The sequence below is a fragment of the Lupinus angustifolius genome, chromosome LG12 (genome assembly GCF_001865875.1).
Source record: "Lupinus angustifolius cultivar Tanjil chromosome LG12, LupAngTanjil_v1.0, whole genome shotgun sequence".
In the NCBI taxonomy this organism is placed as follows: Eukaryota; Viridiplantae; Streptophyta; class Magnoliopsida; order Fabales; family Fabaceae; genus Lupinus; species Lupinus angustifolius.
The window spans coordinates 16,600,720-16,625,278 of NC_032020.1; the positions used below are offsets into that span (position 1 = coordinate 16,600,720).

At 35.6% G+C, this 24,559-nt stretch overlaps 2 protein-coding genes and 1 long non-coding RNA gene across 4 annotated transcripts; 1 reads left to right on the top strand and 2 right to left on the bottom strand.

The window, feature by feature from the left end:
- LOC109362358 (protein PLASTID MOVEMENT IMPAIRED 1-RELATED 1-like) lies at positions 1-4,654 on the bottom strand. Its single transcript, XM_019608089.1, has 4 exons — positions 4,539-4,654; positions 4,367-4,453; positions 1,771-4,214; positions 1-1,672 (listed from the first exon to the last, which is right to left on the bottom strand). Exons 2-4 carry the CDS (start codon positions 4,391-4,393, stop codon positions 739-741), a joined length of 3,405 nt encoding a protein of 1,134 aa, XP_019463634.1. The 5' UTR covers positions 4,394-4,453; positions 4,539-4,654; the 3' UTR covers positions 1-738.
- On the top strand, positions 3,407-15,272 carry LOC109362360. Its single transcript, XR_002109400.1, has 4 exons — positions 3,407-3,486; positions 9,096-9,101; positions 11,768-11,779; positions 15,263-15,272. It is a non-coding gene; the product is annotated as an uncharacterized LOC109362360 (long non-coding RNA).
- On the bottom strand, positions 5,654-24,529 carry LOC109362357 (myosin-17-like). Of its 2 annotated transcripts, XM_019608088.1 has the most exons (39): positions 24,124-24,527; positions 22,693-22,821; positions 22,250-22,393; positions 21,997-22,142; positions 21,760-21,916; positions 21,530-21,588; positions 21,137-21,296; positions 20,881-21,030; positions 20,661-20,797; positions 20,421-20,567; positions 19,849-19,950; positions 19,717-19,774; positions 19,524-19,625; positions 19,306-19,343; positions 19,033-19,159; positions 18,748-18,918; positions 18,527-18,658; positions 18,299-18,408; positions 18,051-18,111; positions 17,373-17,550; positions 11,110-11,315; positions 10,896-11,015; positions 10,705-10,803; positions 10,375-10,596; positions 9,757-9,896; positions 9,284-9,401; positions 9,141-9,197; positions 8,953-9,033; positions 8,656-8,826; positions 8,371-8,526; positions 8,073-8,279; positions 7,482-7,619; positions 7,324-7,394; positions 7,131-7,230; positions 6,996-7,052; positions 6,860-6,916; positions 6,693-6,773; positions 6,382-6,464; positions 5,654-6,291 (listed from the first exon to the last, which is right to left on the bottom strand). In XM_019608088.1, exons 1-39 carry the CDS (start codon positions 24,124-24,126, stop codon positions 6,168-6,170), a joined length of 4,599 nt encoding a protein of 1,532 aa, XP_019463633.1. In that variant the 5' UTR covers positions 24,127-24,527; the 3' UTR covers positions 5,654-6,167. The 2 variants fall into 2 exon arrangements, 1 of the variants encoding a protein (XP_019463633.1); XR_002109398.1 differs by lacking the exons at positions 5,654-6,291; positions 6,382-6,464; positions 6,693-6,773; positions 6,860-6,916; positions 7,324-7,394 and having other exon boundaries at positions 7,131-7,323; positions 24,124-24,529.

Genomic DNA, 24,559 nt, shown 5'->3' on the forward strand with positions numbered 1-24,559 from the left:
GATTTATGCTTGATCATTTTGAATAGAGGATTTGAGTTGCTAGATCATTGTTAACCGAGTTAGGATGCATAACTGTTGTAATATGTTCATACAAATGTGAAGTTTGTTGATAAATACGTGTGACCCTAAGGAGTCGAGTTTTATCAAGAACCACAGAAAACTTAATGAGTAGATCAATTTGATGATCATTTTTTGTAAAATAATTCAATGATCATTTTTTATATAAAATTTGTAACATAGTTAACTGTTCCTGCAACGATATTCCACCTATTCATGGACTGATATACAATTCAGCTGATGTTTTATACAAGCACTAACAGAAGACATACATAAATACAGATGAATGCAAAAGTATATTACAAACATGCTTTACAAAATAAAAACGTGTAAGTCCATCCTTTATTCCTTCACTTCATGCAAAATTTCATATATTCATCAAGGGTAAGTCCAGTTTGATTGATGCTCGGACAACCAAACAATCCCTAGCCTAGGGTCCATAATCAATGAGTTTAGAATCAGATGACTCAATCAAGTAGTAATAACTCCAAACAAAATGCCTCTCATAAGAATAGGCTCACTTCAAGAAAAAAATTGTGCATACCGGTCACGGATCAACCAACTCTTATAGTTTCACTTCGGATAATGATATCAGGATTTCTTGTATGTGGATTCAAGTAACCAATTCCTTCCATTTTGTTCCATTACCATAACTACTGAGATAAAATGCTCTATAACCTATCACCAGGTTGCAGCCTTTGATTTCAATAATGGATGCTTATTGATCTTTCCCATTCCATTAGCCAGCAACCATCGGGAACCGGACTGTTGCTGACTTGACGAGCCCCTCAGCTTATTTTTCTGAGGCTTGGTTTTCAGACCTGCAACATGGACTTTAGTACTACTGAATTGAGGAATGCCCTTCTCTTCAGAAAATTTCACCTCTTTCTTTCTCTCATTCATCTCCACCTTCGCCACTATTTCAAACTCATCGTCCCCATCATTACTGTTTGCTGCCTCAGACACACTACTGTAAATTCTTTGCTTTGGTGGAACAAATTCTCTCTCAACTTGGACAATAGAAAGCATTGGTCTTCCAAGAGTCACATGATTTCGCATAGGATCACGGAGTTGCACCATTAATTCTACTGAGAAATTGTTTCCCAGTAAACCACATTTCCTGGCAGGGCCTTTACATTGTTTCCTCTCTCCCTTGGAGCTCGTATGAATTAAGTCAAAAGAGTTATTAGCATGATGGGCTGCTAGAACTTTTGATGTGTGCTCACTGATACTATTTTTATCATCATTAAATTCACCAGAATCTAGTCTCATCCATTCAGCAGCAGCTCCATCCAGAGCAAGGGACCAACTAATATTAACACCCTCGCCCTGAAGTGTTAAAATTTCTCCAAAGGATTGTGCGATGATGTTTGATGATGCATCCTCCTCCGACATCTCAGATTGTATTCTCAAACCATCCATTGAAAGTACTTCAATTTGATCCATAGCTAGTGGAGCAAGATCATCCAATGAAACAAACTCTTTGCCTGTCTGGTTGCCAACATAACTGGATTTAAACTTGATGGATTTTCGTTTAGATAACGTTCCTTCCAAATCCGTTTGCACACAAGAAGCGTCTTGCACTGTTACTAAATCATTCTGCAAATGACATTGCCTGCTTAAAGTAAAGCAAAATTCAATCAGTGTATTCTTTAGAGGAACGACTTTTCAAAACTTGATTCCAAGATTGGTGATAAAAAAGGATAAACAAACCTTTCTGTTCCCTGCAAAACTGGAATAGATTCCCATGCTATTTGTTGGATATTCTTCCCGGTGACATCCTCCAGAAGCATTAACTTATTTGGCTGCATGGAAAGCTTTTCAATTCCCACTGGGTTGAAAACCTGCATGATTAAGTTCCCCCCACCTTTAGCATTCCTGAAAAGTGAGGGATTCACAGACTGTAGAAACCCCCCATCTTTTGTCTGAAGAAAAGGCGCTAACCCCTCTGGCAGATGAGGCAATATGTGAGGCTCTGTCATCTGTAAATTAATTAGACTTCCAAAACCAGTAGTATCTTTTGGTGGAGAATGCTGAAAAGACTTCTCATTCAAACCCCATTCACGCATTAAGGCTTCTGCTTCCATGTCTTGTAGCATCTGTGCCTTTATTTTGCTCTTCACATCCCGAGACTCAATAAAATGCCCTTCCTGCAGATCTTCCAACAAGGATGATGACTTAATCCTGTCAGAGAACTCCCTCTGCTCAGATCCAAAAGAAGCATCAGAATGATCGCCATTTTCATTATCGCTGTCCGTGTTAAAATCATATAAAGAGAAGCCTTCAGACAGCGCGTCCTTCTCAAATTGCCTTAAAAGGCGCTCTCTTGGAGACTCAGGCTCGCTTTCAGAACTCAAGCCCATTGGACTATGGTCTATGCCCAGCATACTTAAGAATTCACTGGCAACCGATTCTGTAAAATCATCTAAGCTATGGGACTTTCTCATCTCATATTCAGATTTGACTTCCATAATATCAGGACAGTCAAATGTCACACTCTCCAAATCTGAGACACTGTTTAAAGCTGATTCCAGTTCTTGCAAGAGAAGTTCTTTTGTGCATACGTTGTTCTCTTTGTAAAAAAACTCATGTACCATAGCCTTTTCCTTTGAACTATCATTTACTTCATACAGGGAATCATGATTATCACTATCTTCAAAAGATGCTCGTATGCCAGAAGTATCAATCCAACAAGTGCTGTCAACTGTATGAGCATGGACAAGAGCCTTTACTATTGGTTCCTCTAGTTTAATATGTTCATTTGATGACAATTCTGTGCCCCGATCAACAACAGGAAATCCATTACCTTCATACGCTTCACACTTCTCTCTTCCAGAGTCAAGTGAAGGATAACCTTCCGGCTTAACTGTGTCCGTGTTTTCTTGAAGCAGATCAAATTCAAGCTTGTCATGCATTGGACTGTGTGTTTTTCCTTTATTACTTTCCCACTCTTCAGCCTCATGATTTTCTTTTCCAGAATCAGGTGAAGGATAACAATCTAGCTTAACTGTCTCCACATTTTCTTCACATACCTCAAATTCAGGTTTGTCGTGCACTGGGCTACATGTTTTTCCTTCGATACCTAGAAGCTCTTCTGGCTTTTCTTTTCCAGAATCAGATAAAGAAAATGTATCTACTTTGATTGGCTCAAAATCTTTTGCGAATACATCAATTTCTTTAGGTTTATTTTGCAGAGGACTAAAGGTCTTTTCTTCATCAAGTTTCTTATATATGGCTTCTATTGAGCAGGCCAATTTTGATTTCGATAATGGCAATACTTCATGAAGATCCTTTACTTCATCTACATTTTGATATGAATACTGATTGGTATTGCTTGGCAAACTTCCATCAGACTGTCTGAATTTAATACCCGATTTCATCAAGGCCGCCATACTATTCTGCCTCAAAGTCAATGCATTGGTAGCACTAGTATTATCACCAACAACCACATACCCAAAACTGACATTCATTGTGGCACCCATAGCCGCTCCTGATAATCTAAAACTTGTAGTCCACTTCCCTGAGCTCTTCTCCTCTTCAAGCTCTTCCAGTGTGAGAGGAAGCAACCTCGCGAGGTCTACCCGGTGCTTCCCTAAATCAAGTTCTGGCGCACCAACCACAGAAGCATAGAGCAAAACATGTTTAGCTTCATATTTTGCAGAGTTGTGGGGGGCACTCCTGCTTCCAGAGATTGAGCAAGTGTGAGTCAACATCTCTTCAAACTCGGCCATACATTGTATCACCTTGGCCGGATGGGTCACCATAACCTCATCCTGCCTCTTCCAGTACACACAAAGGCTAGCATCATTGAAACTCAAAGGCAACCCTTCAATCAAATGCACTTGGATAGAAAAACAACAATTAAACTTTCGACTACGGTTGATGGAAAGGGCTTTTAATGGTTTCCAATTCCATATGGACTTCTTATCCTTGACTGATTTATCATCTACACTGGCTTTAGGCTTTGATTTCGGATCAGGTAAGGGGAACGTCTCGGTTGACTTGGATTGAGAAATTGCAGTGGATGTCGAATTCCAACAACAGCTTTCATCCAGGTACAAAACTTTGCTTATAGTTTCAACATCTTTTAATAACTTGTTATGATTATCAGCATCTTCACTACTCTTCTTATCATCTTCAACTTTGGATAATATCATCTTTTGTCCCGAAAATAAAAAAGATATTAATGTTAGTTCAAATTTAACAGAATAGAACCCAGAATTAAAAAAAACAACCAATTCAATCATACATAATAAGAAATCCACATATATAAGAATGGTGAATTATAAAAAAGGAAATGATGGGTTACCAGGTAGCGTTGAAAAGGATTGAACATGAGAATAAGGTGAAGGGAAAACCCTAGCTTACACAATCCAAGATTTCACCACCCTTCATTCTGAAATTCAAAATTGAAACTTTGTAAGAAAATATAAAATAAAATTGTGAGTGGAAAACGTTGACAGAGATTAAAGTTAACATACGAAGAATTTGGATGTGGATTTAGCAGAGAGGTTCATTGTTAATGTTATTGACTTATTGTAATTTTGTGATGTCTCTGAATGTCGCAGGCACGTTCAAAACCGAATTAATTATAAAAAATGTTAACGGTCAAATGTTAAATTTCAGTTACTCACACTCTCTTTCTCTTACCTTCATCCTCTTCTTCATATTCCTTATTTATTGCTACTTGTTTTTAATTACATTACATTATTTCATTTTCACCTAGCTTTCATTTTTTTTTGCCTTTCAAAATTGGTTATTGCTACCTTCTCATGTACTCCGGTGTAAAAATTTTATCCACGCTCATTATATTATCTATTATTTATTTGTATTATACATTTTTCTCTTATTTTATTTCCTCCTACTCCAATTGCTTATGTCTATGAATAAAGTTTTGTTGAAAGAGGTTGCTCCTACCTCCATAATTTTTGCGTTTTAAAAGATATCAGTTTTTCATTCACACCATTAATTATCAATTATTTCCTACAAAAAATGTATGAATTTATCAAATTTATATGTTATTTATTATCATTATGTACATAACCTTTAATAGGAAAATATGTTATTAATTATTAACTAATGAGAATAAACACAAATTTTTACTTGTTGCAATGATGCTAGCCTATTCTTAAATTATGGAGAGGCTAGCCTCTTTGAGGCAATGCTATATAAAAGAAAAGTTAGATTATGGATACTTATTTTTACATCTCTTTGATGCAAGGCAATATTACATATTGATAACGTAATATCATAGATGATTAAGTAAAGTAATCGTGTCCACTTACCCATTGCTAGGCTTTTTCTTAAGAGTGGAAATTCATTTACTCCACGAGTAAGTTTTTTAAATCTACTCCTCATCCTGACCATCAATTCTATGGACATCTAATGGTTTAGATCTACTCATTAGTTGAAAACATTAGGTTTCCCTATAATTGATGGCAAGAATGAGGAATAAGTTTAAAAAAGGATCCTGCCCCTTTTCTTAAATATACATGCCAAGAAACAAAATTACATATAATGTTAGGCTCATATGATAGAAAATAATGTTAGACCTTTCAGTGTGATATTTTAAGATCCAATTTAACCTTAAACAGATGAAAGAAAGAAATGAAAGTCAAAGATACGATCTCATATCTTTACAGGTACACTGGCTCATCTTTCATATAAGTATATAACTCAGTCATTGCACACACAAAAATACCTAACTTGTGTTTGAATTTAAATAAAAAAATATTGTACCAATTAATTAAATACAAATGACAACCACACAAGACAAATGGCTTATAACATATATCTAGAGTCACCAATTGCTCCCACCACTGGAAAACAATATGGAAAAGGAACATTGGACAGTGGACACCAACCTCTCTACCTATATCACCATTTCTCACACCAATTTGTGAAATGGTTTCTTAACAAAATCCCTCGTGTTGATGAAACTTGAGGGGCAAAAATGAATTAACCCAAGCGAAAAAACCGATATCAGAAGCCTGAGTTGGTAAAACTACACTATACACGTAACCACAATGAAATTATATGCACAGTTTTCAGAACTTGCAACTTTGTGCCACAAAATGGAGCATTAGGGTAATGATTATTGACTATTAGCATCACTCTGAGCGTGCTAGTAAGAACCCAAATCCCGAGTTTTCACGCATCATCAGAGGAGGATCCACCTCAACTACTTCTACTTCTTGAATTGATTTAGAAATGTCATCTACCGAAAATGGAATGCTGCATCCATATTCAAAGATTTAAGAAATGGTACGGCTAAGACCAAGACGAGCAACTAAATGTTAAACTGTTTGCTGAAGTTTACCATACCTCGAGTCATCGTCTAATAGGAAAGAAGTGCTGACAGCACTATTAGAGTCCTCAGACATCATAGTTCTCATGCTTGATATAACCTGTATGATCAGTAAAGTTTTGAGATTAAGCACATCGCAGGAGTTCCATGTTTGCAATTTCACAAAAGATGTGCACATTCAACTACTAAGGGGGGCACCATTATACAGTTTATTTGAGCTTACGAACAAAAAAATATTGAATGAGTGCTTAATTGAGCCTTTTACCCAAAGTGCCATAAAAATATTACTAACAGATATGTACCACTAAAATAAGCAATGTTAACTTACATTTGTAGACACACTGTGTGTGCCATATTTGTCATCCCAGTACATTGTACTAATCCTGTATAACTGTTGTATACTGAGAACCTGCAGCCCCAAATATTATACTTAGGAAGAGAATCAGAGTAAGTGTGATTTCATGATTTGATAATAGAAGGAAGAAAGGCACTCACAGGACATAGCTCCTTTGTTATTTCATTCAGGGATTTTTTGGGTTTTTGATGCATCACCTGACATAAAAGAATGACAGTCATCGGTCATCAATATCGAATAGAATCTGCGCAAGAGTTTGTACAAAGTGACTATTACCAAGAATCCAACAGCCTGCCTGATATGTTTCAGTTCCTCCCAAGCTGAGCCAGTATACTGTACATAGAAGATGGAGGTGATGATTCTAAAATAGGAAAAATAAGAAGAGGTCTGAAATTGTTGATTGGTGCTCACCTCTGCTGTTGCCTCAACACACCACTGTTCTAGTTCAGCTAAGCCTGTCTTTAAATACTCCCCATTGCTGAACGAACAACATTCACGACGCAACAGAAGACTGCAGTAATGACCAGATTACGATAATAAAAAAGTCTTCATTCTGCAATACGACAAGCCATGCAAAGGGAGGAGAGAGAGAGAGAAGGATTACCTGTTGAATAATTGAACATTGATGAATGAAAATATTTGAGTGAACACTTTATGGACCAAGAAAGGAGGTACCTATCAAACCAGACCTTATTAGATTAAGATCATATTAAGTAACACAGTAACAGACAACGGAAATGAAGAAATTTGAAGTGAACTCACATAATTTGCTTTCATTATCTTCAGATAATTGTTTAAGATTTTCACAATACTTTGCCAGTGAGCAATTAAAGCTTGTTGAGCAACTGCATTAGCATGTGACCGTCCTTTTACTAAGCTTTGACGCACGGTCCTAGGAGCCTGCGATGGTTTGGTAAATAAACAAATAAATACAGTCAGAGAATAAAGCTTGTAAATCACGGGGTAGCCTATCCATTGTGACTGCCAACATATAGAAAACAGATGTGCACATGAACCTACCAGTGATTAAAGGACTAATTGTAAACAATATTGTATTAACATACCATACCAAAAATATATTTTATTAACAGAAGAAAAGATAATCCAGTAGTGATTAGCAGACAAAAACTGTTCATCTACGCATTTGATTCTCATTTATCATGTGCAGAGGAAAACATTTTTTTATTGTTATCAATCTTCGGCGATCACTACATGCATAGTGCCTCCTTCCCAAATATCCAGTGTCTGATATCCCATGAATTTTATTGTTAATTTTGCGTTAAATATTGGTTATGATTCTTGTGGAATTAAAAAATAATAAATCACATTCAATTAAAACAAAAAAGATTCTACCTGTATACACAGTCCAAGTAATGGAGATATCTCTTTTTTTAGGCTGTCTCTTATCATTCCATATATTTTTTCAAGGAAGGCAGTAAGCTGTTGCTTAAACAGCAGTGCCGGGTATTTTGCTTCCACTTGCCGTAAATCATCCAATCTACTAAGACCTCGACCATTTAGATATGGTAATCCAGCACTTTGGGGAGATGCCCTTAGCCCCTAGAATCACATAAGGCAACCAAAGTTGTAGGAAGAGTTTAAATATAAATGATAAAAGTTTCATTAGAAAGGATGTGCAGTTGCTTTATACTTGCGACATTCTTCCAAATAGAGAAGATGATGCTGTTCTCCGCCTTTGCGGTGTTAAGCTAGCAGCTCCAGTTGCTTTGAGAGTACGTTGGAGTAGCAACAACAAAGTAGATGTATTAGACAACCAATAGGCTAATACATCAGTATTATCTTGGGCCTTCAATGGTACATAAGTCACTGTTAGTAAAATGCTTTCGGCATTTTGGAAAATGACACTAGTAATGTTAAATGCAAAAGCATAGCATCATGAATGATATTAAGAAGTAACCCAGAAAAGGTAAGGTACCTCAACAGCTGAAGCTATTCTTTGAGTAATACGGTCGAAGACACTTGTTCTTTCGACTTCAAATGACCTCCAGTGAAGAAGGCATTTATATATGACACACGCAGCAACAGGTTTGCCTCCAGAAAATCCCAAATCTTGTGTCATGCACTTGATCAACAAGTCCTGGTTTTCCTGAACAGAAAATGAACTTTAAGCGGAATGAACAAGCAAAACAAGGAGAAAATATTTAAATTGAGAAGGTGATTTGAATTATCTATCACGATTCAGATTGTTCAGTGTATCTATGTAGCCACTCACTTGCTGCTTCTCATTGAGGGATTTTTGTGGTTTTCCCTCAGATTCAGGCTCGCGTACATTTGATACAGTGTGAGTCATATCCTAAAACAGATAGAAGGTAAGCATTTAACAAATTAAAAAAAAAAGCCTTCTATTAACAAAAGTAATTGGTGATATATATATTCATAAAAACAACAATAAACTCTTACTGTAACTGGTCCGATTGTCGCTTCACCATTTGGAGAATTCCCATTTTCTGGTGTCCTCTGCATATTGTGCATGAAATCCTGTTATTTTAATTTCCAATCTGTTACTATAATACTGAGTAATGATCTCGAGCTTGTTTCCTTACCTGAGAAATGACTGTCCTTGGTCTTGCAGACAGAGGTTTTGCAGTTGGTGATACAGCAAGTGTTTGCTGGCGAAGGACTTGATTTTCTGACTCCGAATTGGAAATTTTGTCCTCCAATCTATATCAATGCGAATTGTGTTTAACAAATTATATTTATATTAAGTCAGGTGGCATAGAAGTGTATTATGCATCCAAAAGGCAACAACAACAACCAAGCCTTTATATATGAACAGATGTATCTGGATGGTTGACAAACTGTACAAGGAGTAATTCTTGGATAGATTATAGAGTTGTGAGATCGACAAATAAAATTACTGTTATATATGAAATCTGATACATTTACAGTTTCATCAGAATTTGGAAATCATTCATTATTCCTGATATAATAATGTAACCTGCTTATAAACACTGTGCAACTAGTATTCAGTAGTATAAAGATCTTTTACCCGTCATGCTGTGTACTAAGTACTAACCTCTGAATCAGTTCCTGGAGTTGTTCCATTTTGCGATCAGAATCTTCAACTTTTTTAAGCAGATCCTTATTCCTAGTTTCAGCCTCAGCCTGAGCTTTTCTGGCCTCTTCTTTAGCCTCTCTTTCCAATAGCAACAATTCCTGTAGATAAGGGAACTCAATATGCTCAGTTGTTCCTTGCAAATAAATTATCAGCCTCCCACAACAACTAATCTTTTCTTTTCCCCTCCTATCTACATATACAAAGAGATTTAATATAACCTAATATCAATAATATCCAATCCAGAGTCATCAGTGAGTGTATGTCACAAAGAAACCACTTAACCCCAATTTTAGTTGTAGAGGGGGCAACTGGAAGAACAAAGAGAGAGATGAATGAAAAAGGAGTCCTTGGACATTAATTTGGGAAAATCAATCAGAAACCAAGTTAAAGGTTTGAAAGAGAAGTAGAAGCATCTATGTAATGCCAATTGATAGCTCACTGCCTAGGTTAAAGAAAGCGTCTGTTTGCCTTTTCAAACATTTTCTTCACAAGAAACCTCCAAATAACAGGTATCAGAAAATGTCACAGATTATTAAAGTTATCGTGCATCATCAGTATAAACCAGAGGTTGCCTACCTTCAAACTATTGACTTCATCGGTTAAAGAATTAATCTTCTCAGTATCTTGAATTATAACAGGAGTTTCCTTAATGACTGGAGGTGCTTCTTCAATGGCCTTTTGTACCGCCTCACGCTCCTTGATAACCCTGGCATTTGCTTCTTCTACTTGTTTTTGCATTGTATGCAAAGTATCATGTAACTTGGCAATTTCTTGTGCCTTGTCCTCTTCCAAATCAGTCTGTAATTAGTTTTTTTAAAGGTACAGTATAAAAAACTGCAATATTTACATCAGAAATTGAACTCAAAATTTGATATATATTTATTAAAAATATGATGATGAAGTTACTCTCAAACGCTTCTCAATTTGCAAACGCCATGTAAGTTCTTCAACACGCTTTTCTAGTTTGTCTTTTGCTTCTTTAAGGGCCCCCGTTTCTCTTGCAGCCTGAATGCAATTACACATTATTACTTCTGAAGTAAGGTCTTACAAACCAAGATTATGTCCATATTAAAAACACACAAAAATATCATTCTAACCATCTTAAGATTTCTGAGTTCCCTCTTAGCAACCCTTCTCCTCCAGCAACACTGAGTAAAAATTGCAGCTTTTTGCAATCTTTTAAAATATGAATATGCAAATAGCCGACGCAAACGAGCCTGAACAGATTAACACAAGATCAATTAGGAAGGTTTCATGGTTTCATTTTCTAAACTAACAGTATATAAACTATGAAAAAATCTACATGACAACCTGGATATGAATTGCAGCCTTTGTTTGCTTTCTAAATCTAAATTCATCACGAGCCTTCATAGCCCTTAAGCCTGTCTGCAATATAATTGCAGACAATCGTTCTGTTGTGTAAGACTTCCTGACGATGTATCCTTTGAAGTTCTTTGCTATCTTCACAGCTGCTGCCTCACGCCGCAACTGCTCATAGAGCTTTCGGGACAATAATCCTATTTGTTATTGAAAAGCATCATAAGAATCTATAGCATCAGATTAAGATAAGCAGTTTGTGTAGACCGAACCATAAGGAGAAGAAATCTAGTTCACGAAAAAATTAGCATTTTAATGCAGCATAAACTCTAGAATGAAATGAAACTATAACATAAAATAGGTTTCATGAAACATAAGCTTAATGACAAAAAGAAAAAATATTAGACCGAATTGTTCAGTGACTACTACTAAAATAAGTATACGCATAATTCCTTTCAATTCCAGAGTTTTTTTCCCACGTAAAAGCAATATATGAGTAATTTTCACATTTTGTGAATTTGGTGGGCTTTGTGGACAGACAAATAAACGATGATGGTTTGCATATTGGTAGTTCAAGTCTTTCATTCAACGGAGGAATAATTGTAGATAATATCAGCGGCAGCTACAGTTTAATCAGATATTCCATGGATAGTCTCTGCTATTAGTTTCTGCTACAATTTAAGTTGAGTTTCAACAAACAACTTTCCTGACTCCTCTTATATATATACATAAACCCTTACTTTGCAAACCCACAAATCACTCAAATCACTAAATATCATCAAGCTTCCAAGACAGCACATAGCAGTGATAGCACAGTGCTTCAACTGAAAAACCAACTTACAATCCCAGTATAGGCTAAAATGTCTAATTTCAGATCACAAGGATTGCAGCTCCATGCCTTTTGCAAACCCGCCTTTAGACCACGAGACTTTTGAGTTTTGACCCTTTTAGTTCCTAAAAATCTAATACTAACTTCAAAAATAGCAGATAAGTGAGACATGGTCTCATAGGGCATCATCGAGCGCCTAAGGGACCCCTCCCAAAGTTATTTTTCCTTACAGATCAATCTGGAGTTCGACCCCAAGACCACCTGCTTTAGAACTCTCCATTTCAATGCTCTGTTATTGTGCTTCCCCAAATACCCCTGCAACTATGTGTATATATTAGAGTACCGTTAGTTGGTTCGACTATTATTGAGTTGTTCTTAATTAAAGGTGAGGTTAAGACTGTGCTGTGCTCACTGTGCTGAGCTGTCAAGTCTTTAGTATAAATACCTCACCTTTCTCTTGTAACAACTTAACAAATCATTAATAACAAATTCAATTTTACTTTCTCTTCTTTCCTCTCTCGTTTTCTCTTTTCTTACATGGTATCATGACTTCAACCGTTCCTGGAGCCTCTCAATCTTCTCATCCTCCGTCTACATCACCTTCTCCGTCTCCGCTGCAAACCGCCGCGTCACCGCTGGTACTTCCAACGTTGGGGATGAAGATTATGGAACAAAACTTCTTAGTTTGGTGTCATTTCATGATCGCAACACTCACTTCCAACCGAGCCAACAGATTCGTTCTCGGTACAGAAGTACCTCATCGATTCAACAACGATGATGAACAATTAATCAATAAGGTAAACTCTGTCTATCTACGCTGGGAGGAGCAAGATCAAACGATCTTCTCCTGAATTCTGAACTCATTATCAGAGAGTTTAAAGCCTAGAGTTGTTGGATGTCAACACTCGTGGCAGTTATGGGAAGAGTTACATAACTTCTGTAGCTCACAAACAAAAGCAAGGAGTCGTCAACTTCGTTCTCAGTTACGCTCCATTACTCAAGGTTCTTTGTCGATTTATGAGTAAATGAGTAGAAGCAAGCCATTGGTTGTAAATGGGTCTTTAGGGTAAAAGAAAATCTTGATGGTTTTATTCTTAAGTACAAAGCTCGTTTAGTTGCCAAAGGATTTCATCAAAAACTTGGTATTGATTACACAGAAACCTTTTCACCAGTTGTCAAACCCATAACCATTAGAATTCTTTTAACCTTGGTTGTTACATATCAGTGGCCTCTTGAGCAATTGGATATTAATAATGTCTTTCTAAATGGCATTCTTGATGAAGAAGTGTATATCCAGCGACCCTCTCGTTTTCAACATAGTGACAAGTCTCTAGTGTGCAAACTTCATAAAGCAAATCTATCTTTACTTAAATCCTTGATTGTAGCTGTCCAACCTCTTAACTTTATCTCCTTTGATTTAATCAATTTATTCCTTGCCTTATGTCCTTGTTGAATTGAGATTATCCTTAGAGATAGAGTCCTGGCCGAACCCTTTTGTCCTTCCTAGCTTGAGTCGTGTCATGTCTTGTCCTTGGCCTTGTTCAAGAGTTGTAGTTGTGAGGCAATGATGCACATAAGCCATGCTACCTTGTCCTAGTCGTGCCTAGATGAATCCTTTAGCCTAGGTGAGCTACTTGGCCATTAATGGATCATGATACAAATAAAATCACAACCTCATCCTACATGTATTAAATACTAACATACTTTAATATTAAATATAGAACTCCTAAAACATAATTAAATCCTGAGACCACCCATGAGAATAAATTCTCATTTATTACTTAAGCAAATAAATAAATAAACTAAAAACTGTCATAATTTATTTTCAAGAATATGAACTCCAAGTAGCTCTCCTTGTGAGAAAATGAAGAAAAATAAGAGGAGAGAAGAGAGAGAAAGAACTGTTACTGAATTGTAACTAACTTTAGGTTAGTTATTTTCTATTTCAGAAAGTTGCTTGATGAGTGCTTACTCAATCCTATTTATAGGAGAATAGAGGCACATTAGGGTATAACTGTTTTGTACAATCAGTTTTGCCATCTGGCAATATTAACTATTCTAATACTCCTAATTTTAAGATTATCATCCACAAATTATAGGTTGCCCTCCCTTGGTTTATATCATATCTTCCTTCTTGAAAAGAATTTGTCCTCAAATTTGAGGTACCATCACCTCCTAGATCAAAGACCACCTTTTTTAATTGTTGGGACCAACTCTCCACATATTCATCATTGGTTATATCCTTGATGAATAATCTAACAATAAGGCAAACACCCATGATCTTTGTTGGTAAAAAACGTGCATCTTTAAAAAATAATGTAAGAGTTGAGTCTTCATGACTTGTCATCATCACATCTATAGGAACAACTTGACCAATGTAAAAGTCAGCCTCCCATAAGGTTGCATGATCAGGTGCTTCTCCTTTGAGGAAGATTACTCCAATGTCTTGCAAAAAAATTTGAAAAAAACCAGGCAGAGAGTTGTTAGTGGTAAATAAAAAGTTTCGCCATGGAGTGGGAGTAGGGACTGTTTTGGACCCAAAACATTCCCAACCTTACTTTTTTTGTAGGGAAATTTTCCTCCTCTTCACTAATCTTCCTCTTTTTTCCGAAGACTATTTTCTCCTCAGTTTTCTTTTCACTCTCAATTTTGCACAAATTTTCCTTTCTCTCCTCCTCAATTTTTTTTCAAAGACCTCTGATCCTCAATCACTTGTGCAGGAGATAAGGGACATAACACTATCTTTCGGTTTTGGTGAAAAAATGTGTGCTTGTTTGAGAATTCATCATGGCTGGTTCTCTTGTCCATTTGCCATGGGCGGCCCAAACGTATATGGCTAGTCTCCATGTGAACCACATCACAAAGAACTACATCTTCGTATCTCCCTATTGAAAAGGGAATCTCCACTTGCTAGATCACAATTATCTCCCTGATTTCACTTAACCATTGTAGTTGGTAAGGAGTGGGATGTGGTCTAGTCGCAAGGTTTAGTTTTGAAACTAACCATGTTGATACAACCACCATCAATACTTAATAGGCAGATGTTTCCTTGGACCAAACACATAGAATGGAAGATGTTTATCCTTTGGTTGGCCTCATGGCCATGACTTGGGTTTCAAGCCAAAACTAGCTATGATGACCACTTGATGACAACCTCAAGAGGGCTGCCTTAGAATTAGGATCGTTTTAGCTTGAAGTCTTGAGCTTTTTAGGTTGTAATTTGGTTTTGGTGAATTATGGGGAATTTAGGGTTGTTTTGGTGAGGGAAATGGAAAAGATTAGAAGGAGGAAGCACCACAAGCAAGAATACTTGATAAGCTAGTATTATTCGCCACAAGCTAGGAAGCTTGATAAGAATTCATCAATGGTGGCCTCAGCCAACAATGGAGGTTTTTAGAAGAATTCTCTCAACTAAAATAAACACAAGGTTTTCTCAAAATAAAATTTGTTTTATTAATGAATAAGCTAAAGCTATAAATAGGCAATCTGCCTTGGGTAAATTAAACTAAAGATAAGTCTAAAGATAAAACCATAATTATCTTTGAATACTAAAAGAAAATATCTTATTTAATCAAATCTGAAATGCAAACTAAAATCCTAACTAATCCTAAGATAATGTGAAGATAATGAAATTTAAAATCCTAAATTATCAAATAGATAAGATCTAATTCAATTTGGTTGGTTTGATGAAAAGATAATGTTTGGCTAAGTTGTTGGTCAAAACAAATCTATTTTTACTTGAATCTTTGATTGTAGCTGTCCAATCTCTTAACTTTATCACCTTTGATTTAATCAATTTATTCATTGTCTTATCTCCTTGTTAAATTGAGATTATCCTTAGAGATAGAGTCCTAGCTGAACCCTCTTATCCTTCCTAGCTTGAGTCGTGCCATGTCTTGTCCTTGGCCATGTTAAAGAGTTGTAGCTATGAGCCAATGATGCACCTAGCCATGCTACCTTGTCCTAGTCGTACCTAGTTGAATCCTTTAGCCTAGGTGAGCTACTTAAAATCCCAACCCCATCTTACATGAATTAAATACTAACATACTTTGATATTAAATAAGGGACTCTTAAGATCCTAAGACTACCCATGAGAATAAATTCTCATTTATTACTTAAGCAAATAAATAAATAAACTAAAAACTATCATAATTTCCTTCCAAGAATATGAACTCCAAGTGGTTCTCCTAATTTTAAAATTGCCGTCCACAAATCATAGGTTGCCCCCCGTGGTTTACATAAGCTCCTATGACTACAAGCTGCAAATTGTCCAAAAAGGGGGTTGATGTCTATACTGATCCTACTTTCTATAGGTTAATTGTTGGGGCACTTCAGTATGCAACCATAACAAGACCTGACATTACCTATAGTGTTAATAAAGTTTGTCAATATCTCAGTAATCCTCTTAATTCTCACTAGGTTGCAATATTAAGATATCTCCAGGGAACTCTGTCTTTTGGTCTCTTCATTCAGCAAGCAGCTTCATTTGTTCCTCTCACTATATCAGCATTTTGTGATGCAAACTGGGCATCTGACATAGATGATAGAAAATCTACCTCGGGTGCTTGCCTTTTTCTTGGTCCCAATCTCATCACCTGGTGGTCTAAGAAGCAGAATACTATTTCCAGATCTATTACAAAAGCAGAATATAGGAGTTTAGTTCTTGCTGCTCAAGAACTTATGTGGGTTGAATCCCTTCTCCGAGAAATCAAGTTTCAATACATTGTTCCCACAATCTTTTGTGACAACCTTAGCACAGTAGTTATGTCTCACAATCCAGTTCTTCACAGCAAAACTAAACACATAGAACTTGATTTGTATTTTGTGAGATATAAAATTCAGAACAAGACTCTAAAGGTCACACATGTTCCTTCTTCCTTACAAACTGTTGATGTTCTAACTAAACCCCTCTCCATTGCCAAGTTCATTGGTTTCAGGCAGCAACTTCAAGTCAGAGACTATCTCAACATGGGTCAATATTTTCAGAACCCAGCGATTCATGGAGATATATTAGAGTATGGTTAGTTGGTTAGACTATTACTGAGTTGTTCTTAATTAAAGGTGAGGTTAAGACTGTGCTGTGCTCACTGTGCTGAGTTGTCAAGTCTTTAGTATAAATACCTCACTTTTCTCTTGTAACAACTTAACAAATCATTAATAACAAATTCAGTTTTACTCTCTCTTCTTTCCTCTCTCGTTTTCTCTTTTCTTACAGTATATTTAATGACCATGATGTAAACGCACAAAATACATCAAGTAGTATATCTTGAAGATTTCTTATATGGATTTCCATTGGAGTTGGAAGATTGAAATGTTTGATTTTCACCATGCAGCCACAGCACTTAGCAGCTTGTACATATGCAACTATGGAAGAGACTGAGAAAGCAACAAAAATCAAAGCAAACATGTTAGAGAGAACTAAGGATACCTCGCAAATTAGACTGCACACGAATTGCAGCTTGTCGCAATTCAATGAACTCTCTGCGTGCAATATGGGTACGTATTTGCCCCTGTATGATTCTAGCTGCATTTCCAAGAACTTTTGCTCTTCTTGCATCCAGCTCAGCCATTTGGCCAGCTCTTAGGAAAACCTTTGTCTTCCCTATCTGATAAACCATTATATATTTTGGTTAAGTTCTTAATTTGCAAAATCAATTTGTATGGATAAACTCCTCATAGTATGATACATTACTAGATGCAAAAGTTAATATTCATGACCTAAAAAATAAAGCTAGTTTCCAATCCAGAAGTTCAGGAGAAGTTATATAAGTTAAGCAGAGGTTATAGAACCAACACTTTTAATGAAATGGGTCAAATAACTCCAGTATTGTGCAAACAAATTTTATACTTATATTTGGTATTTTCAAAAAAAAATTATCCCTGGGTAGTCTACGTGAAATATATAAGGTTACTTCAGAGGCTCCATAGGCCTCTTAAGATATTTGAATCCTTCCGATGACCACCAGTATGAAATATATAGGTGTAAATATGCAAGATGCCAATTAATTGTGAAAATAGCTGTGCTTGGCTTGCTGAACCTCATTTCTAAAACTGACACTCCAATGACCATCATCAACGTATCAAGTTATAAGGAGCATTGAATCACCTGAGAGCCTTTCATACCCATTTTATCTAGAATCATTTGGCATGCAACCTTGTCATCAGAGCTGAAAGAGAACAAGTAGAAACATTTATGAAATAAAGGGAGACAAAATGCAAGCAAAAAAAGAGAGGGCAAGAGTTAAATCACACAGTAACTCCATAAAAACCAGTAGACAAATAAGCTTTGCATGAAAACCAGAAAAGTCATTTTCGAATTCCAAAAGATAAAAACAGCAAAAAAATGAGCTTTACTTTCCATCCAGGATTTCAGGTGCAAGGACACCAAATCGGTTAAGAAAATCATAAAAGGTCCGTCTGGTAGGATATCCAGCACAGCTAATTCTAATTGCCTCAAGAACACCCTAAAGAAAATAAAAATGAGACAACCAATCATTAAGTGTAAATCAGAGTTAGATATAGTTTTTCTTTGCTCAATTATAAAAAAACAATGAAGACAAAGAAAGACCATGATATACTCACACCACAGCGCAATTGTTGCATGATATTGATATTTTCAAAAATAGAAGGCCTGAGAGCATTATTTGGCTTCACACATCTGATATAGTGAGGTTCTGTGGAATTTAGGGTCTCCATCAGAGACTGAAGTTGAAGCTACAATTTACATCAAATGTGTCATGAAAAAGACAGTGTGATAAGATGTATGATCAAGCTTAGAAAAGAGTGATAAATACTAATAATACCTTGAAGCGAGATCCAATGGAAGAGAACTTGGACGATTTTGAAGAATCATCTCGAGAAGGAGGGAACAGACTTGCCACAAATGAGCATTCTGAGGCTGTCATTACATCTCGATGTTCTGCGACTACATAATCCTTATTTTTGTCAAGAAATAAATCAGCCAAGTAAGTCACCTGCACAGAGAAATAATAGTAAAAGAGAAGTAGAGCAAAATATCCATGGAACATCTAAACAAAAAATAAAGTCATAAACGGGTACACACAATAAAAAAGACCAAATATATCTACCTCCCCTGCATAATGAGATATTGTAAAACTAGTCCGAGAAAGTTTAGGTTTGATAAAGCGCTTGTTGTTTTTGAATGTCTGGTACAACTTCTGAGCAAACGTTTCATGTGTAGACTTAGGAAACATACTGTCACAAAACCAGACTATCATGAGTTCAATCAAGCTAGAATTCAGTCGTTACCTGAATAAGTCTGAGAAAGAAACTGTAAAAAAAAGCAATTTCACAAAAGATATAAGCATAAAGCTTCAATGAATTCGCTACTAGCTGCATACCAGGCTTCATCAAGAAGTGAAATTATTCCTCCAGGTTTCTGCGAAAGATTGAACAATATATTACACTTCAATGTATTACATGGATTTGTTGTGTAGAATATCAAAGAAAGTGTTCATATAACTAAAGAATATATTACACTTCAACAACATTTGACAGACTACATACACATTTTATAATTCGCAGAGAATTAATAATGCAGCAAGCAACAGTAAAATACCTTCTCAATGAGATCCAAAACATCTTGGTTGTCAATAAACTCTATGTAACTCCAATTGATCTCTTCTTTCGTGTATTCTTCTTGTTCCATTTTAAAGACATGCTGCAAAAATTCAGTTGGAAAAAAACTTAATTATCAAGGGAAAACAAAACTCCAGAATATGGATATTCAAGTTATCCAGAAATTACCAAACCTGATTAAAATGTTGTTGCAACTTCTCATTTGTAAAATTAATACAGAACTGCTCAAAACTAGGTAAAACAAATTGATTAGATACAAAGCTAAATATTAAAACCAAAAGTTCCAGATATAATCGCTAGCTTACCTATTGAACTTAAAACTTTCAAACCCATAGATATCAAGAACTCCAATGATAGATTTTGAATTTGGATCTTGCCCAATTGAATTGTTAATCTTCTCCACAAGCCTAAAAGAATTGTCGAGAATCTATGAGAATAATAAAAGAAAAATATGGAATTTATTAAGGAAATCTAGCAGTTATTAGTCCAATCAAACTTGTTTTCCTAGAAAATAATTCAGTGTGTTATTGTGCGTTACTCGCAACTGATAGCAAGTTTAAAATAAGTCAGCATATTATTGTTTGAGAAGGGATCCACTTACTCCACTCTCCATCCTAGCCATCAATTCTAGGGAAATCCAATGGTTTGAATTAGTGAGTAAATCTAAACTATTAGATATCCCTAGAATTGATGGCTAAGATGGGGAGTAAGTTTAAAAAACTTACTTTTGGAGTAAGTGGATCCCCACTCTTATTGTTTAGATCCTTTTATACAATAATATTTGATTCACAGCCTTCTCAATTGATCTCTCTTTCCTTACACGTTGATATAAGAATTAACATGTTTATGTAGGAATTGAGTCTCAAAGTTTTATTACCAATCAAACAAACGTGAATAAATGGTTTTAGCTAATGCATCCCTGCTACCAACAGCTGCATCAGGATCAAGAGTTCTTGTAATAACTTCCTCAGGTGTTACCATCACACGCTTGATAAGCGCGTCTTCCAAGCTCGTAGCATTGCACCTACAAAAAATTGTATGATAAAATGCACATATAAATAAATTAATGATATATTGATGCAAATGAAATTCATAAAAGGACTATGTCAGGGCATACTTAAGAAGCTCAGCGGTAACATTAAGATGGAATCTAGACTTCTCATCTTTGATGACAGAAGAGTCGAATTCCTCTCCTTTTGCAAATTCAATGTTCCCAAGGTGCAAAATTGCTGCAACAACCCTAAAAATTGCCTCCTGAAATATATATATTGCTATATCAGTAAAATAACTTCATACATAAAATATTAGTATTAATAAATAGATTTAAGAAGACTAACCTGCTCATCCTCACTAATTCCAAGAACATCCATGGCTCTTCGAGTAGCAAGATATTCATGTGCATCATCCACTCCATCCAGCTCACAGCACTTGGATTGATTTAAGTAATGGAAGGAGCTAGGACTGCCCAACTTGTACTTCTCTTTTTCCTTCAAGTTAAAGAGTTATGATGATTAAATATGATATAGTAACATAGGAACCAGACTTCATAACAAAGACAATGTTGATTTCAATAAGAAGAAAACAAAAATTTACCTCAGCTGGTGCAGCACAAAGAAAGTAAAAACAATGGTAATTTCTTTCGGGGTCTGAAATTTGGCAGACACGAGACCTCTCTAACAAATAAGTTCTTATAGCTGCTCCAGAGATCCTTCCTTTGTTGTCAAATTGTATCTCAACAAATTTACCAAAACGACTGCAACTCAAAATTCAAGAAGATCACTGTAAATATGTAATCTTTTTCAAATATTATTCCGTTGTTTGTTTACATACTACTAGCAAATAAACACAAAATTGTAAGAATTAATCCATTTTAGCTATTGATATATATCACGGTTTCTTCTCAATCTTTATAACAGTTAAAACCACTTACCTAAATATTTTATGACTACTCTTTTTATAATATTCCATGCGGCTGTCAATACTTACCTTGAATTATTATTTCTGATTGTTTTGGCATTACCAAATGCTTCAAGAACTGGATTAGACTGCAAAATAATTAATAAAAACACAATGATGACAAAATAATTTCATGCTTTTAAACAACCTATATATCTAGTGAATTCTGAAATCAAATAAAAAAATATAATGGAACTAAAAGGTATAAAATGATGCTTTAAAAATTGTATCCAAGAGCAAAGGTTGCAGCTTCATCATACTTCTAGAACTTGTTGTTCAACTGTTCTTCCTTCTACTCCAGAACGACCACCGAGATATGCAAGATACCGCATGAGCATTTTTGTTGTTTCTGTCTTACCAGCCCCACTCTCACCGCTAACCAAAATTGAGTTGCTTTTTCCCTCATTGATCATTGCCCTAACAAATATAAATAAGGGCATGAGTAAACTAAATAAAAAGAAATATGCCAAGCAAATGACATAACATCTATCAATCACCTGTATGCAACATCTGCAACTGCAAACACATGAGGACTCAACTCTCCGAATCCAGCTCCTTTGTATTGTTCCATCATGTGAGTATCGTATAGATGGGGCAACCTTTGAAATGGGTTTATTGCAATCAGGATATTTCCGGTATATGTCTGCAATATGTTGGAGAAATAACATGATTGTATTGTTCACAATTTATTACTATGCGACTCAAACAATCTTAGCATTAACTGAAATAATAGAAATTTAAGTATCTCACATAGATTTCATTGAGTTCATATCTAGCAGCCAAGTTGTGCAGAACTCCTGGTTCATGCAAGTATGACAGTTTTGTCATGTCATCAACACCACCGGGAGGGGCTTCATTATCCTTGGGGAAAACCTTTGAGATATTTGATATAACCTACAACCAGATGTCCAGAAGGTCAAAATCGTAAGTGTAAGCCTAGTCAATCTTGTTTAACCATTGGCCAAATAAAAAGAATGTACACAATTAAGAAACATATAAAATAAACATACAAGCACAATTTAATAGTATTATATTGAATAGGCAAGAAAAATATATAATTCCCATAAGTGATTTAACCAAAGCTAGAATCTCAGGGTACTAGAAACATAGTTGTAATAAGCCAAAAACAATATATAGGGAAAAAAGTATGCAAACAATTACTCACACACACTAGTACAGACAATTAGACTCACTGTTTTCCCATCTGTGGTGCAAACGTGGACTTTGTCACCATTGATTTTAGATACTTCTGCATCAACCCATGCTTGGACGGGATCCTCAACCCAGACATGAGAACCTACAATGATGTTCACTGGTGCAGACTGCAAAGCCAAACGTATTGGAAATGTAAAGCAAACAGGTCTATTCAAAGAAACAGTACAGATACTCACATTGTCAACCACAATGTATTAATCTTGAAAATAAATAAACATTATAAAATAGGTATAGAATTTTTTTGCAAAGACATGCAACAAAGCTGGCCTTCATTAAAACCATCCATACTCATTTAACTGGACCATCATGCATTGATAACCATTGACAGCCAAACAATGGTCAAGTGTCATAGAAATGCTATACAAACTAACTAAATTCTAAGAGTTTTGCCAGTATATTCAGTTACTTACAACAACCAAGCCTTAACCCCACTAGGTGGGGTCAGGTAGTATATTCCGTTACTTACAACTTTTAATTTGAAACAACACCATGAATAAACATTTTCACACAAAAAGGATTTCTAGTAAAAGACTGTACATCAAATTTCTTTTACTTAAGAACAATGGGTTTGTTTTTGTCATTCTTCCCTTGATTTCACATCATCCATGACCAAAATCTATGCCATGACATTTGCAGGAAGTAGATACTCCCTTGATAATGTAGTTTCAAAAACTTGCTACAAAATTTTAGAACTACAATTCATGAAGAACATGGAACTACCAAAATCTCTTACCATACCTTCTTAATGCAAATACTAATTAGCTCCCAATCCCATATTCAAACCTTATGGCGTCACCTCGTTAATTTGAATTACCATTAAGAACATGACGGTGCTAATGAATACTCTCATTTTTGTGAATATTACAACTTTCCTCCAATGGCCAATCTATACGGTAATAAATAGTCCATAACTAAATCCACCTGTGTAGTGTTTTTCAGCTTCTAAATCATAGTTACATAGTTCTCTCATTTATCCTACACACCATGTGGTGAATTCACCATAAATAAGGTATCATGGAATTACCCGAACCATGTAACCAAGTGAATCACATAGCATATGACTATGTTCTAAATAATCAAACTATAAGCACTACCAATCCAAAATTACCCAAATCATATTCATCAAAATCTGCTTCCCACGATCCTTTTTAAGTAATGCATGGAATCATGGATGACAATTATAACTTCAAGTTGAAATTTTGAAAAATTCATCAAAAAAACATCCAATCACTACTTGAAAAACACAATAAATATTCCCGCATACCCATCACAGTGGTCCACAATAATTTAAAATTTGAAAATATAAATAATAATCGAAGTCCAACAAATTCAACAAAGCAGCTCCAATAGTCAAACGAAAAGCAAAGAATAAAGCACGAAAACCACGGAATTGTCTAATCCAAAATTACCATCACGATTAATGCGGAGCAATCTTCTGAGCTAGTTCGTCCGAGTCACAAAAGAAAAAGGAATTAACTCAGTGAGTCAGATCGGCAGCAGAAATCGGTAGACACGAAGTTTCAACAACAATTTTGAGAATGAGAGAGGAAAGAAAAAGCTAAAATTAGAAGATGAAGAAAACGATAAACAACGACACAAAAAAGGTATCAAACTCGAGTTGTGTGATTAAATTTTGAGATTAAATTTCACTTTCTTTTCTGAAAATAAAAAATAAAAGAAAAATAGGAAAAATGAAATGGGAGTGTTTGGAAGAGTGGATAGTAGGTGAGTGGTGTGTGGGGTCAGAGAGAAGAAGAGGAATGGGATTGGGTGGTGGCGCTGCACATTACCGATTTTGGGGTGACGGTTAAACCAATATTACATACACCACAATCTTTTCTTTTT